The sequence below is a fragment of the Musa acuminata genome, chromosome BXJ2-11, assembly GCF_036884655.1.
Source record: "Musa acuminata AAA Group cultivar baxijiao chromosome BXJ2-11, Cavendish_Baxijiao_AAA, whole genome shotgun sequence".
NCBI classification, from domain to species: Eukaryota; Viridiplantae; Streptophyta; class Magnoliopsida; order Zingiberales; family Musaceae; genus Musa; species Musa acuminata.
Window position 1 is genome coordinate 26200176 of NC_088348.1, and position 16512 is coordinate 26216687.

At 42.1% G+C, this 16512-nt stretch overlaps 1 protein-coding gene and 1 long non-coding RNA gene across 3 annotated transcripts; one reads left to right on the forward strand and one right to left on the reverse strand.

The window, feature by feature from the left end:
• Positions 1-5228: 5228 nt before the first annotated feature.
• On the reverse strand, positions 5229-10117 carry LOC135626485 (protein ROLLING AND ERECT LEAF 2-like). Its single transcript, XM_065131810.1, has 4 exons — positions 8847-10117; positions 8567-8751; positions 6423-6646; positions 5229-6266 (listed from the first exon to the last, which is right to left on the reverse strand). Exons 1-4 carry the CDS (start codon positions 9958-9960, stop codon positions 5471-5473), a joined length of 2319 nt encoding a protein of 772 aa, XP_064987882.1. The 5' UTR covers positions 9961-10117; the 3' UTR covers positions 5229-5470.
• A 1016-nt stretch (positions 10118-11133) lies between these two features.
• Positions 11134-12248, forward strand: LOC135627310 (uncharacterized). 2 transcript variants are annotated; one of them, XR_010492584.1, is made up of 4 exons: positions 11134-11396; positions 11596-11825; positions 11904-11985; positions 12077-12248. It is a non-coding gene; the product is annotated as an uncharacterized LOC135627310 (long non-coding RNA). The 2 variants fall into 2 exon arrangements; XR_010492583.1 differs by having other exon boundaries at positions 11135-11396; positions 11596-11985.
• Positions 12249-16512: the final 4264 nt, after the last annotated feature.

The following is a 16512-nucleotide window of genomic DNA, read 5'->3' on the forward strand; positions in this document are numbered from 1 at the left end:
ATTTTAGAAGAAACTGACATAATGGGTTTGTACCTTTGAGCACTTCTCTTCCATGAATTTATTAGGGTAAGACAGCAAAAGGACAAAAGTAATGCTCATGTCCTTTTTAAGGATTATTACATGGCTCATAAGAGAATCTATCTAAATTTGATTTTTTTTAATAAATAATCTAAAAATAAAAAAACCAAATAAATCTCTATTTAAATTGACAATTTTAATGGTGATTTATACATAAATGACATGTGTTATTTTCAATTGCAGAATTAACATGTGTTATTAAATTTATTAAATGACATGGAACTATATTAGATTGCATTGTTCAACTGTGTTACATTTAATTGCAAATAATAGCTAAGATGAAAATGGATTATATTACATTTGATTCTACGATCAAGTGTAATATAGTCTATTCACGAGTGTAGCACCATAATAGATTAATCCAACTCATCTCAGATTTTACCTAGGAAAAATGTAATAATATAAATGGTTACTTCATTGTTATGATTAAAAAAAGATTCTGATATAAAGAAATTGCCCGACTGATTTTAGTAAACTCTTTAGTTATTTTAAAACTTCCAAAGTCCAATTTAAGGAAAGACGATTGGGTTTGATTCATCTAAAGGTGTTAAGATTGATTCTGCAAACACCAGTCTGATTGGAATTTTTCTAGATAAATTACCCATTTATTTATCATTTCGTTCCAATCAGCTAACGTCTTCCTCCTATTCTCTCGCCTTCACAGTGAAAGTTGATAGGGGTAAAAATGGCGATGTGACACGCCATGACAGCAACCCCCTGAGTGACACATTGCCCGAGGCTCGTCATACCCTGCGGCAGCTCGGCCTCCCACGCAACCCCAGTGGCAATGTCAGATGCCACCGAAGGTACAGTCCTGCCCTGCAGACAACCACGTCAGGTAACATCAAACTTCATCTATAAATACCCCCAAACTCTAAAGAGAAAAGGGGGGAGGACGAACTCACACACCACACTTGTATGGAGGCATCTCTTCCTTCAAAACCCTCTCCACATCGCTAACTTGGCCGTCGGAGGGGTCGGGCCGAGCGCCTCGGCCCGACCTTTATGCAGGTGCCAGAGGGGGTCGACTCTTCCAGGCGCTACGGCGGAGCTTCATGCCAACCCGACCCGACCTGCCGTCGACCCGACCTCCCGACCCGAACCACCGTGCTCAGCCTTCGGGAGACCCCGAGGGACGCCGCCCGAGATCCCTGACTTCTGGACCCCGAACCGAGCCGGACGGCCCCGAGGCCACGGCTTAAACAGATGCCCCCGCCGCATCAGATTGGCGCTCCAGTTCATTTCTCGACTTGCGGCTCGGCGATCCAGTCATGTTACGAGTCGCTCCAGTTCGGTCTCCGACTTGCGGCTCGTTAGTCCGATCATATCCCAAGTCGCGCCAGTTCATTTCCCGACTTGCGGCTCGGCGATCCAGTCATGTTACGAGTCGCTCCAGTTCGGTCTCCGACTTGCGGCTCGTCAGTCCGATCATATCCCAAGTCGCGCCAGTTCATTTCCCGACTTGCGGCTTGGCGATCCAGTCATGTTACGAGTCGCTCCAGTTCGGTCTCCGACTTGCGGCTCGTCGGTCCGATCATATCCCAAGTCGCGCCAGTTCATTTCCCGACTTGCGGCTCGGCGATCCAGTCATGTTACGAGTCGCTCCAGTTCGGTCTCCGACTTGCGGCTCGTCAGTCCGATCATATCCCAAGTCGCGCCAGTTCATTTCCCGACTTGCGGCTCGGCGATCCAGTCATGTTACGAGTCGCTCCAGTTCGGTCTCCGACTTGCGGCTCGTCAGTCCGATCATATCCCAAGTCGCCCCAGTTCGGTCTCCGACTTGCGGCTCGTCAGTCCGATCATATCCCAAGTCGCGCCAGTTCATTTCCCGACTTGCGGCTCGGCGATCCAGTCATGTTACGAGTCACTCCAGTTCGGTCTCTGACTTGCGGCTCGTCAGTCCGATCATATCCCAAGTCGCCCCAGTTCGGTCTCCGACTTGCGGCTCGTCAGTCCGATCATATCCCAAGTCGCGCCAGTTCATTTCCCGACTTGCGGCTCGGCGATCCAGTCATGTTACGAGTCGCTCCAGTTCGGTCTCCGACTTGCGACTCGGTTGTTCAAGCATTAAACGAGGACGCCCTTCATCCACGAAACCCTGAAAAACGACCCAGCACACCTCCACATAGGGGGGGGGAAGTGATAGGGGAGTCACTGCATGGTCAACGGGGATGCGGACAGTGACGCCAGCCATCCCATGGTTGGTCAACCGAAGTGACCTCCCTCAGGCAGTAATGGCGACGCGACGCGCCACGACACCACCCGCGCATGGCCCACACTCTGCCCGAGCGAGCGGGCATTAACGCTGACCCAACGTCGCCAACGTCACCCACGCTCAGCCAGCGGCTCCGTCGCCCATACCCTGCACGTTCGCCCAAATGCAGGAGGCGACGACCGAGGCCGCCCATACCCTGCGACAGGATGGTCCGCCACGCGACCCTATTGGCGATGTCAAATCCAGTCAGAGGCACGACCCTGCTCTGACAGGTAGGAACATAAGGTAGTATCAGACCCAAACTATAAAGAGTCCAGAGCCCTAAAGGTTGGGGGGGGACAACACCAGCTCTTAATACAGAAATCCCCTTCACATCCACTAATTGGACCATCGGAGGGGTCGGGCCGAAGATACGGTCCGACCTTTGTGCAGGTACTCGGTGATCACTCCACCCCGACGCTGCGGTTAGCTATCTCTCCAGACAACGCCCCGATTGGACTATCGCGAGCGCTTCTCCAAAAGACGTCAAGAAGCTCTACCTGTGATCCCCGACATCCGGACGTCTGAATCGAGCTGTACCGCCCCGAGGTTACGGCTTAAACAGGTGCAGACCGCATCAAAAGTAATCGTGATTCTTCACCCTCCCCCATCTCCTCCACATAGACCCGACAAGCTCGACAGCTGGTGTTTGACCAACTTCCCCATAAGATTCTCTCACCAAACGCGAAGGACCCCTCCGAAAGCAGGTATGCCTGTGCCATCATTAGCAGGAGTGGTGATGATGGTAGCCACGCACTCAGACTCTATTACCACGTTGCATTAATTCTTCCGACACGGCAACCTGTACCCTTTTGTCATCCCCCTCCCACCCCATTACTCCCTACCCACCGTATCTGCAGAAGCCGCTGTCGATGATGGCTGGCACAAAGCAATGACCGGTTGATGTTCTCCGCAGCACTTGATTGGGTCAAGTCGTTGTCAACCATCAGCACCGTTTGACGCTCACCTTTCCGCCTGAGAAGCCACGGAGTGGGGATGTTGCTGTGCCCACTCCCACGGCATTACAACTTTCTGCCCTCTAGGCAGTGGTGCCTCGCACGAGAGAGATCTGTGGAGTGGCGGAAGTAGGACCAATGGTTTAGATTTTTTTTTTAATATCTTGATTTTTAGATTTAAAAAATTTATATTAATTTTTTTATAATTATAAAAAAACAAAAATTTAATTTTATTTATCTTACCGTCGTTAATTTTACCGACAGAAGTACGAAAACAATCGTAAAAAGATAATTTCGACGGTCTAATTCGTGGTGACGAACGATGACGTCACTAAGGGTCGTGCGTGCGTGACTATTATGAATGAGAAGAGATAGCGACAGTGAAAAGTGAGAACCGCTTTGCATCTCTATCGACATCAATGTCATTACTTGTGATGAAAGGATTGCTCGACATTTACATCGACGCCGATACAAATGTAGAGCAACGAAAAGGCTGCTCGACAACTACGTCGATGTCAACGTAGATGTAGATGCTAAGTGGTCCTTTTGTCGCTTTACATTTATGTCGACGCCAACGGAGTTATCGAGTGATGCTGCTCTGTATCTATATCAATGTCGATACAAATACTAAGCGTCCTTTTCGTCGCTCAACTGCATCTACACATCACTTAGTAATTGTGTTGATGTCACCATCGATCTCCCTCATCTCCAACAACTAACCTACGGCCCTCAGCGACCACCTTCGTCATCCATCATTATCAACTTAAATGTTAAATTACTTTTTTATCTATTATTTTTTGTGATTTCATCGATAAATTAACGATAAATAAAACTAGATGTTTCACGTTCATAACTATAGGAATTTCAATATAAATTTTTGAAGTCTAAGAATCGAGAAGCCAAAGAGATCTAACTAAAGGAGATAATCTATAATTAGTCCGTTGAAGTGACATCTACGACCAAGCAAAATTAAATTGGTTAGCAGATTTGTAGTGTCTTCATCTAAAAAGAAATAGTTATAAAGCAATCATATAATTCATACTAACCATAGTCTCTTAGGACAAACATAATAAAACAATCGAAATTGTATTTGTTATATATTTGTATGAGACACTAGAAACAAAATAATAGAAGACAACACCTAAATTAATAATGTGGTGCTCAATCCATACAATAGAAGACTAAAGATTTAAAAATTCAATACAATAGTTCGCAATATTCGAATATATCAACTAGTAAGGAGCTTGCATAGGTACACCTATGCAACAAAACAAAGGAATAATAGAGGACAAGTCATAGGATACTATTGCACAGTTGGCAATGACTCAAAGTGACAAGCTGTCCTCCGGAATACAATAATTCCTGCACATGGCAAAGATAGATGAGAGAGAATTGAGGATTTTGCAGCTGTCTTCTGTTTCTTCTTTCTTTATATCATCAGCTCAACCCCTCATGCAAAACATGATAAAGAGAGTTCATAAGAAGGCTTTTCACCTGGAAATCAGTGCAAAGTCTTGTGGAGCCTTTGGCTTTTGGGTTGCAAAAAGCAACAAATGTTTTGCATATATAACATTCTGGAATTAGAGCTCTAAACAAATGGTTCAGTTAATCCGAGAACTCAGGGGATCAAACAAGAATCAAAGCATCTTCCTGCTACTAAATTATAGTGAAATCCAACTGAAAAAATATATATACATACCATTCAACATTTGTTCCTGATGGAGACTTCAGCTGATCTTCCAGAATCTGCCCTTTCGTTTGTTTGCTGCAAGACAATACATTCCATTTGAGATTTAAAGAACAATGCCATAAGAGGGTCAGAAGACAGGTCCGATAAGAGGTAAAATACCTTGATCTGATTCAGATGTGTTTGAACAACTCATTCCAGCTTCCGACCAGTTCAGTTGGCAATTAGAGAATCCCCTATATAAAACAGCAGAGAAGAAAAGTTGATCTTTATTAAAGCACAACCCAACCAACCCATTTTGGCTGTACAAAAGCATCTCCTCCCTCCACGTTCCAGAAAGGGCAAAAGAAATATCATATCAAAAATGATATCTACACCGACTTATCCAACCTAACACACCAAAAGATGGGAATTATCTTCTTCCTGTTTTATAACTATATACTCTTTTGCCTGATCACATATATAAGAAGATAGTAAAAAATTATGAAAAGCCGTTTAAACGGATCCAGCTCGACGGCAAACACCTTCCAGAGCTTCCACAAACATGCCGGAGAACCCTGTCAACGCCTGAAACACACCGGGCAGGCCCGTCTGTATGTTGTTAAGGGTCATCGACCGCGTGACCTCGACCGCCTTAGCATGCCTCATCATCTCATCTTCTACCTTTCTCCGACATGCTGCAATCTCCGACTTCTTCTCTGCTAATGGGTCGCGCGTGTCAAATACTTGTCCATCATTGTCGTGTCCACCACCTGGGAGCGCAAGTCCAACCATTGAGTAGGACTGGTAATATTTTTTCTCGGTATTTCTCAGTGCTGTAGATTTTTTCTCAAGCTCTTTTGAGTATGTCTCAGCTCGTTTCTTAATCTTCAATTCCTCAACCTGCTTTGTGTAGATGACATGGATGACATTCATGAAACTTTTGACAGCCTCAGAGGCCACTGTGTCAGGCAGTCGATCTAGCGCTTGCTTCCACTCATCACAGAAGGCTGTAAGCTCAACTGCGACAGGTGAAGAATGGTCTTTCTGAGGATTGTCACTGCTAACCTGGAGGAGTGTGAGCTTAAGCCAGCCATACAAGGCATGGACATAGTCACGCTGATACTTGATAAGGCGGTTGAAGCTTGAATGCCATGCCGAGACTGCAGCTTCAAGATCACGGGTTGCCAGCCGATGCAAGTCCGATGTCGACTCGCCAGTAGAGGCACGATTCACAAGACCTCGGACTTGTTGCACAATATGGTTCTGGATTTCATGAAACTTATTCATTTGCCTCCACATATTCAAAAGCCTAAAAGATATTTGACGATTACGGTATTGGTTAGATACAGTTAAACAACTATCCTCCAATGCTCGTAACTAAAAGCAAGTCTTAACGGTGTAAGATGAAATCAGGAAGAATGTAAAATAAATAATTAAAGATTCCAATGAGGGAAGAGTTACTCACGCATAACAAATCTCGACAAGTTGTGGTGCAAGTTCATCATCGCGAACTTTGGTGATAGCAGAAGATGTGGTAGTGACGGCCTGTGATGTCACTATGATTAGTGAGTGCAATTTCTGTATGGAGGCCTTGGTCTTGTCCAGTTTTGCATCATCCTTTTGCCTATACTCCTGGCTCTGCAATGTTGACAGTTTCTTCTCGTGCTCAATCTTTACACCCTCTCTAACCTGTACACTCAAACAGCAAAGATGCAACCATGATAAGAATACCACCATTGCAAGACCAAAGCACTGTACTGGTTGGAGTGCTTCGACTGCTGCGTTTGAGCCGGAGATAACTGGACGAAGTCTGAAAATTATTTAACTAATAGAAAACCAATTTGAAGACCAAAAGCATGAAGTTAAAAAGCATAATAAGCTTATGGGCATTTCTGCTTCAAAGACCTTTCGCATGGCTTGATCGATGAAAATGTTTCAAATGAATAATATGGTAGTGCACATCTAGCATTTGGCAAATCAGTATTCTTAATTAATCCAAATATGTGGCATATTATGTGGATCTTTGCAATAAGCCAAACTTGTTTACACTTGCAGAGAACAAAGCAGATATGTAAGTGATTTCATCCTTGGTTTTTCAGTTAAAAAGTTACGATATTATCTATACGAGTGTCAGGGTGGAAAATGGTACAACATTCTTTCTGTACTGCTAAATTAGAGCTAGCATAACTATATGATCATCTCCTACTATGCAGCTTAGACTCAAAAGATGAATGCATGAGATAAGCACCAATATCTAACTAAAAGAAATGTAATCATAAGCCATCAGGTACGGTTTATAGATCTTTTCATTTCTAATCAGTCTCTACCATGATCATTTCTAACTAAATCATTTGTCTATATGGATAAAATATTGAACTAGCAAAGGAAGAGTCTATTTGAACCTAGTGCACGTAATAATTTGAAATGTCCCTTATATAACCACTGTGATGAATAACTTAAAAGTGGCAAAAAGCAAGTCTCTTAGTGGTAGAAAAACATAAAAGAAAAATACTAAAAGACAATGATCGCAAGACAATGCCCCCTCTGTATGAAGATAAAAAGGAACTTCAACAAAGTACCACTAAGTAATCCCATTAGCTAGAATCCAGTCATCGCATTTAAAATAAGCCTAACAAGCCACATTCATCATGCAAATTGGTTCTTTGCAAGTGAAATATCTTATAAACTATAATTGCCCAGGCACTGCACCTTTACGTTTCCCTCTAACAGAAAATCTGAAATCAACCTGCAACAGTATTTATCTTCCTACCAACTGACCAACCTCAGACGATGTAAGTGTCAGTCAATCAGGTCAAATGCTTAGGAGATGCATTCTAAGGACTCATTGACCTTAGGGTCTATTACAATCAGAACCATACTAATTATTGGACAGTGTTCGATTCAACAAAATTTCTACCCCATGGCCCATAGGAGTTTCCAATGGCATTACAATTGCTTGGCAGTCTGCCACGAACAGGAATCTGTGAAAGAAATTATATAAAACTAAAACGTTCACTAGAACCGCTAGTGGCTAAGCCAGAGAGCCATATCGTAAAGCAAAATGGAATTTTCACATGGTAAGCTATCGAACCAGGTACTAAAATTGGGCCTATCAAGTTATTGATTAATGTGAACAAGATTTGCTTTGACATGATGGCAAAATGAAAAAGGAAAAAAGATCTTATTGTCACTCAATCTCAAGGGTAAGGATGAAAGGTATTGCCCCCAAGTCCTAATACACATGGAGCGAAGGAAACCATCCATACAATGAGAATTTGGACAAAGATCAAGAAGAGAGCAACTACCGTTCCTCTCATCCTACAATTTCAAGACAACTTAAACTAATCTAGCAAGAGGTCCAGATATTTGCTCCTCAGTTTCCAATGTTAACATCCGGTTCCATGTTTAAAATAATGTTTACAAACTTGTTCTGGCAGCACTTATTTCTATGTAAATTCTTAAATATATTTCAAGTGCATTTGTCTATCTACAAAAAAATTCCCTTAATTTGCTAAACTGTGCAAAGAATTGTACTGTTAAGGATGGAAATAAAGAATAGCAAGAGCAAACCAAATGTTATCGCCGAGAGGTATAGAAGATACATGATACCTTCACCTCCTCATAGAGTTTCTTCTCCCAAGCCAAGAGCCGCTCCAAAGTGGAGCCATTGCTCTTCCCTCCACCCGACTCCTCTAAAGCCACCGGATCCAGGCTGTACCGAATTGCCAGCGGCGGCTTCGATGTCCAGCTCGAGGATAGCGCGCTCAGTACACTGCTTGAGTGGTACACCGTCTCTGAAAGATGAATAAGATCAAGCATACAATTCATTGAAGCTTCAATTTGATCTCAAGTCTAAGCCCAAATGAAACTTGGGTGCCCTTCTACTTACTCTTGAGCTGCCGGAAGCTACCATCAAATTGGGCATGGCCAATCTCAAGGAGATCTGAGACAGCGCTGCCTGCATCGGCGGCCTTGATGAAATGCTCCTTGATCGCCTCTGCAATCTCCGCCAGACTTTGGTGGCGCACCACCATCCTCAGCTCGGCGACGGCAGATGACAAGGAAGTCTCCTCCCGGCCGCCAGCGTTCCACCTGGCAGACGACGATCCCACCTGCGACCTCGGCCGCAGGCGCGACTTCACCTCCGCCGCCGCGGATGATGCGATCTCCGACGGCGCCGCCTGACTAGGGGCGAAGCCCCCGTAGGCGGATCTGGTGGCCATGCTCTCGGATCTCGAGACCGTGGCCCTGTCATCTTCTTGGTCATCCTCCTGCTCCGGCTCGCCGTCGGATCTGGACGTAGAGCTGGTGGTGCTCGTGTAGCGCTCGCCCCATTCGCGACAGTGGACCTCTTCTCTTCCTCCTCCTCCTTGTTCTTCTTCTTCCTGTGATATCTGCTCCTCGTCCGATTCGCCCACTTCTTCCTCCGGAGGAAGATGGTGTTGCAGGCGATTCTTCTCCTCAAGCTCGGCCTTCCGGCGTTCGAAGAACTCGGAATCCGGGGGCGACGGAGGGTAGAAGTTCTCCCAGTCCCAGGCGGAGGAAGACTGAGAGGGAGTGGTGGCATAGGTCGAGTTCACAGCCGGGAACCGTGGGTGGCTGTCAGCCACGGCGGCGGCAGAGGGCCTATGGAAGGGGGTGCCGACAACGGTGGGGGAAGGGGAGGGGGAGAAATGGTGGCGGTGGCGGGGGCGGAGTTGAGGCGGCGGCGGCGACGGAGAGGGTGGTGGAGGGGGCTGAAGCGTGGGCGGAGGGAGGGAAGCCGAAGGGGAGGCGGCAGATGATCGGAGGAGAACGGGCGGGGTGTGCTCGGAGACAGCGAGGGGCTCGCCGACTGCGAAGCTGGCGAGGGCGGAACCAGTGAGGCGGAGGGAGCGGAGGTAGTCAGCGTGGGCGGAGGCGAGGTGGTGGCGGGAGCAGACCGCCTCCTTCATGAGGCGGCGCCGCTCCTTGCACCGGCGCACGCAGTCCTCGTTCTCCAGCCGCGACGCCGTGCAACCCATTCCCCTTCCGCAGCCAGCGGGCACGCTCGATGGCGGCGAGCACCACCACGATCAATCAACCAACCAACGGCCAGCGATGGAGCCGAGCGAGCGAGAGACGGCAACTGTCGCGGTACAATTACCGTACATGGAAAGAAAGCGAGAGCTCGATAAATAGACCAAACCAACAGATGTGAAGACACTTTATAGAGTATCACGCACCAACAAACGTGCGGTCGTTCTCACCTCACTCCGCCACGCTGCCTTATTCCACCTCGTTCGTATCCGTATAAAAATATCTTATTTTTGACAATTTAATTTATTTATTTGACGGTAAAAGATTAAGGCTATCTGCCTACGTGGGAATCAGCCATCCGTTGGATGCGATCGCCGACAGACCAGCTGAATCCGGACCGTTCGATTCCACAGGGTTCGGATCACCCGCTTTGGCCAATGCACCATTCAGGAAAAAGGTTTTTCCCATTGGAGAATTCTGCTGGTCCCACACTCTACACATGTTTCACGAACCGGGCGCCTTGGATTCTTGGCGTTGGGGATGTGGATCAGCGGGAAGGACGGATGAGATCTGATCAAACGGTCAGCGTGAGTCGTCCGAAATATAATATTATTTATTTATTAACAGAAATACACTTTTCACGGAAATGAGTTATTATATTTCGAATAGGAAAAATAAAAAAATTCTCTATATTATAAATTCAAATGCTAAAAAAACAAGATTACAACATGGAATACCTCTTGACTTGATAAAATTGTATAAAACATATATTTTAATCTACTAATAGGAATAAATATGCAATTCTTGTACTCCTAATGGAGTACATGCTAGAAAATATTATTGGTAGATTGAATGACTTAAAGATTAATAATTTTTAATCATAGTCAATATTAAATTATTTGAGTTAAAAATGTATACATTATAAAAATGTATAAATATTTTTACTCTAAATGTTAAATATTAACAAATAGTTGACTTGTTTTAGCCAATAAAGATTAATGATAATGACAAATACTCATATTGTTAAAGAAATAAATACGGATATAAATTATATTTATGCAAGTAATTTCGCCAAAATGTCCTTAGAACGTTTGGTTATATAAATCTTGGTTTGGACCAACCACCCACGTGCGTCGCGGCTTCCTTTCCACCGCCACTTCTACTTTCCTTCGGCCACTTCCCTTTTCCTTTATCATCATCATCATTCTATCCCCCCCGTGTCCCTCTCCGTCTTTGCTTTCCCTTGCTCTACCCTAACGGAGACGTGGATTGTTGGATGGATACTGTATGTCTATGTAGGGACCCTCTTTTGTCCACACACTCCGGGTGGGTTAAAGCATTTGGGTTCTTCCATTGGAAGAGCAAAAGTTGTTCAGCCAGTGGTGAGTGGGGGATAGGGTTCCCGTCCCCAGGCATACTCAGGAACATGGTATTTGAGAAGGTACAGTTGTTACCTTTGTATTTATCTCCTCTCATCTTTTTTATCTGGCTTCTTCTTGAAATGTTGGAAACAACAAGGACCACTGGATTTCCTGGGTCCAAGTTGCTGATAGGTATCTTTGTTCTGTGCCTGAATCATCAACATAAAAGCAGGTCCTGAAGCTGACATTATCTTTTTGTTTTTACAATGTGTTATTCAGGTAATGGCATTTCTAGTTCAGATATGAGTAGGGCACACCATGGATTTGGAGTTGTAATCAAAGTACTCGCTTGAAGGGTTGATCGATGCTGGGGAAAGTGAAAAGTTGAATACTTTCACCCACCAAACAGTTGAAATGAATAATTCAGATTCAATGCATACCTCTGCCTAGGCCAACTATCAAAGATCACAAGCAATTCTTCTTTGTCAATTCGTTTCCAAGGAAAAGAGGTTTTTGCATATTTGTCACTCGGATATGTGCTAATCCTGTAAACCTACATGATATGATCCAAAATATATTTCATGTAGGGCTGAAATTGCTGTTGTCGTGGTGGTAATTCTACTTTCTTCTTTCCTTTGTATTTTTCGAGATCAAATGTTAAGCATTAAGGTGAAGATGAGATTCGTTTGTGAGATTGTGCTGTCAAGCATCAAGATCTTTATCAACTAATTAATTTAACGAAAGTCAGATTTGATCACAGGACATTGCTAGCAAGGCCAATATATTTATCGGCTATGGAGTAAGACATTACCATTATCAGTCAAGATCTTTACTAGATGAGGTACGTGACACCTACAAATTACTTATCTTTATCCAATCCAAGATTCTTTCACCTTAAATGTGATGCTTCACATGTAGCATCTTGTTTGATATCGATGCCTTGTTATGTCTTTTGATATGCAAAATTTTTTTTCTCTGAAAGATGCTGATGGCTCTATAAAGATTTTCACACTTGATGATAAAAGAATTTCACAGGCATAGGTTGATTCATTCTAAGTAGTAGAAGTGAACATAGCAAGGTTTTTAGAATTAGCAAATGAAGATTGTTAAGTTCTTTTTTGAAGTTCGTAACTTTTTGTGGAATACTTTTACCCTTCATCACTTTGTCCTTCATAGGTTAACTTTGAACTTGACTTTGGATATTTATCTTTGTCTGTCTCTTTTTACCTTATCATCAAAGCCATCAGAGAAGTTCTGATAACCTGTTGAGCCATTCATACCTGGTGGAAAGTCTGGGAAGTATGATATGGGAAATGGCATAGGTATGCATCAAAGAAGGCACAGCATTGACTTATTTAGAGTCTCATGGACTGGTCTTTCTTGGGTTCATTTGTCATTTCTAGACCATTGAATCATTTTTTATCATTACAATGCCACTAGATGGTTGTTTCAAAGAACAAAGAATCATTAATCATTTCAAGCGTACCAAATTTATTTTTGATCCGCTAACCAGAAGACTTAGGAACACATATACAGGGGGGACATTTTAATGAGAAAATGGTAATTTAGCATAAGAGACCATCTTTCCCAAATTATTTATAGTACCTATGTTATTTGACAATGATGGTGCCAGTTGAGGAACTAAGGCTTACGATCAGGCTTATTAATATGGATTGTGCCTAGAGTGGCCCAGATTGCCCTAGGTTTTGTACAAGCCATGGATGTAGACTCTGGTAGTGGGCCCAAAAAAGAAACCCTTACTTTCTTGGGCTGGCCAACTAACAACCTAGAATGTTCGGTTGACTCCACAATACCTAGTGCTATGAACTGATGAGTGAGTGATTGAGTTCGCTTAGTGAAAGTCTTCGAGTGTGATGTCAAAAGGTCATGGGTTTAAGTCCTATTACAAGCGTAGTTGCACTTGCAAAGACACAAGGTATTATGAGGAGGATCTATTAAACTCTAAGAGAGTTAATCCTTAACTTAGAAAGTGCTTAATCTTGAGTGATACGAGGACCATTGTATTTGTGTGTCTATCCTATGCCCGCATCATGTCAATTGAAATTAATATATGTTCATTTCTATATCAGGAACTCTTTTGACTCTAAAGCTAACTAAAATTCTTCACTCGTGATCTTTATATTATGAAACCTTAAAACAAATTAATCTTCGACAATTTGGCAGCCTTTTGTCTTCTAAATTTTCTTTCTAGTTCTCATGCACTCATGTACCTTCCTAAGAAAAAAAACACTTGGGGTGTATGTGGCAAACATTAAACTTTCTGACACCTCACAAGTTATGCTAAGGAAAATTTATCAATTCATATACTCATGAAGGACACACACGTCATCTACATAAAAAGCAGGAGATATGCTTTAATTTCGTCTTCACAAAACATGAAAGAGATGTTTTGAGTTTTTTGAGTCATCATAGGTGTGACTTATTATCGTTGCTATTGTTGTTGGAGATATGATTTGTTATGTAAACAAAATCTTTGGTTGTTCTTTTATTCTTGTTCATATTGATTTGATTGTGTTAAATGCATGTATTGTTTTTATTGTTGCGGAGTTACGGTGTAAATTGCATTAATGTTTTTATTGTTGGAGAGAGGCTTATGCACTTATTGAGTATTTGTTGTAAATATTCATTCACACTTTTTGTTGATTTTTTTAGACAAAGAAATCTGTATGCTTGTGATAGAATCCTGATTCCAACATAAGCATTAATGGCACTGTTGATAACGGTGAACATCGAATGAAATGAATGGATCCAGAGGCTCTACCAGAAAGCAAATAGGGACATAATAAACTTCTAGAGACCATGTTGCTACATACTCATTAGTTGCTTTTCCGAAGTTCTTATTCGTGTGTTTTGAAATTTATAGTCTATCTTAGTTTAATTAGGCTGTTATCAACTATAATTGAGGACTTTTACCTGTGGTTGTGTTGTGAGATAGGTTAATATATTATATGTGTTCTCCTCGAATGTTGTTGAGGGTGAAGAGGGCCAACTCAAGTTAGCCCAATCCTGTTGGCTCAATCTGGGATCAATTTGGTCTGTGGTTTAAGGGCGAGACAATTGAGCTCCCCGTGAATCATGTAAAGGTGCATGCATGTCACCTCAGTTTCTTCATCGTTTTCAGAATGGACTCTTTGATTTTGACTGAACTCTTCTTTCGAACTCGTGCATGCGACTTGCAATATTTATTCTATTTATGCAGAGCTCTCAATCTGTGAGATCACTGACTAGGCTCACGTGCCCCATAGATCGAGGAAGCTTCCCAGTTCATACAGCGGACTATCTATCTCATGTCTACGATGCTGGTAAGTGGATTCTGTCTTCTTCTTGATGAGTCTCATGGAATGTTTGTTTGGAAAATAACTGGTCAAGATTCAAACGCTGACCTCCCGTATCTCCCCGCCTACTTTTCTCCGCTCATGTGCCTGTGCGCCTGACATGACCTTCGTTGATTCCATCGCCTTCATAATTAGTTAGCTATCGTTTCAGCACCATAGAAGATAATATTTTTATCTGCAGTATTATTGACTTACGCTCATATTAACATATGAGATAGAGATCATTAGCAGTACACATTTGACTTCATTCTTTTTCATGAGTTTCTTTTTTTTCATGTGCAGTCAATTGTTCATTTATTTTAATCCAATGCCTGTTTTCTTTTTTTTTTTTACTTTTGGCAGCTTTCAGTTTGAAGCTGAATTTTTCTCTTATAGTTATATAATGAAATTATTTTTTTTCTCGGTTAGAAAAATATCTATAAATTCCACCTCAAATTGTTCAATTTGGTGAGTGAGTATTAGGGAGATTAAGCAACTGCTTCATCCATCCAAAAGAAAACCTAAGACTAATCTTTACTAAGTATAATTATTTTTGGATAATTTAATTTAAAAATATCCTTAAAATTCGTACTGTTAGTTTACTAAGTTTATTATTGTTAGTGATGTAATTTAAATTTTGGTTATGATTAGATAATGATTTAGAAGTTGAGTAGGATTAGAACTTTATGATCAAATAGACTAGAAGTTCTATGTTACTAGGCTTATAAAAGAGGATGCATGACACCCTAGTCAACGCGAAGAGAGAGGAACAGCCCAACTCTAGAGAGAAGAGAGAGGGTGCCACATCTTAGAGAGAGGAGTGGTAGCTTAAGTGAAACATTGTTTGCTTCTTAATAAAGCACTCTTTTCTTCATCTATTGTTTTCTCTTTCTTCTTCTCTTTTATTTTGTGGGTTTGAAATCTAACATGATGTTAGAGCTGTTCTATTTCAAATAATTATTGTCAATATAAACTACAAGGGTATAAATAAGTCATTCAATTTCATAAAGATTTATATGTTAAAAATAAACTGTGTGATAAATACAAAAGCAGTGACTTGAATCGCCTCTACCTGAGCTTCCTACATAAATCACAGATTAAATGTACTAAGGAAAAGAGGTGCATGAGGACAAGGCTTCGATGGGAGCATAAAGGACCAGTTGATTTATATTTGCAGCGAGAAAGAAGACTCCCAATTCTCCGTTCTATTCTTTGTTCACCAACTAAACCCACTGCTTGTTGGCTTTTCTTCTATGGTCTGACATTCTTCTGCCATTAGTTTCTGAAAAGGATTTCTTCATGGCTGATGACCACAATTGATGCCTTCTCTTAACCTTTTACACTAATCCAGTAGAAGCTTTTCAAAACTTGACCTAGTTAACAATTAGGAAAATAAGTATCCTAACAAAATTATGAATATATACGTATATACATACATCAAAGTTTGACTCCAAGTTTTGTCGTCTTTTTCTCCTCTTTCCATGTTATTTCGGAGCTCATATGATAAGTGTATTTAATGGAGCCAAAAGTTTTTCGTTCCTTCCCACCCGCTTATTACCTGTGCTATGAGATCAATGTGCTGTACTTTTTGGACTCACTCCATATTCAACCCGTGCTGTACTTCTTAGACTCACTCGCGAGTTCAACCCCATACCTTTTGGGGTAATATGATTACTAGTATCTACTTTGAAAGACGCTTGCTAATATGTTTATAATTAGACAAATATATGAATTTGTTGGGATATATATATATATATATATATATATATATAGCTACGTGAAAATTTTTCTTGCTTACAAGGAACGTGTTCTTTTTATTCTTAATTTTTTGATAAATGGTCAAATATTTTTAATGAATACA

Excerpts from the sequence above, each read along its gene's own strand:
- LOC135626485 (XM_065131810.1), bottom strand. The coding sequence starts at position 9,960 with ATGGGTTGCACGGCGTCGCGGCTGGAGAACGAGGACTGCGTGCGCCGG. Across the intron at positions 6,647-8,566 it reads AACTCTATGAGGAGGTGAAG|GTTAGAGAGGGTGTAAAGAT; the intron begins GTATCATGTATC and ends TTGAGTGTACAG. Across the intron at positions 6,267-6,422 it reads CTTGTCGAGATTTGTTATGC|GCTTTTGAATATGTGGAGGC; the intron begins GTGAGTAACTCT and ends AATATCTTTTAG.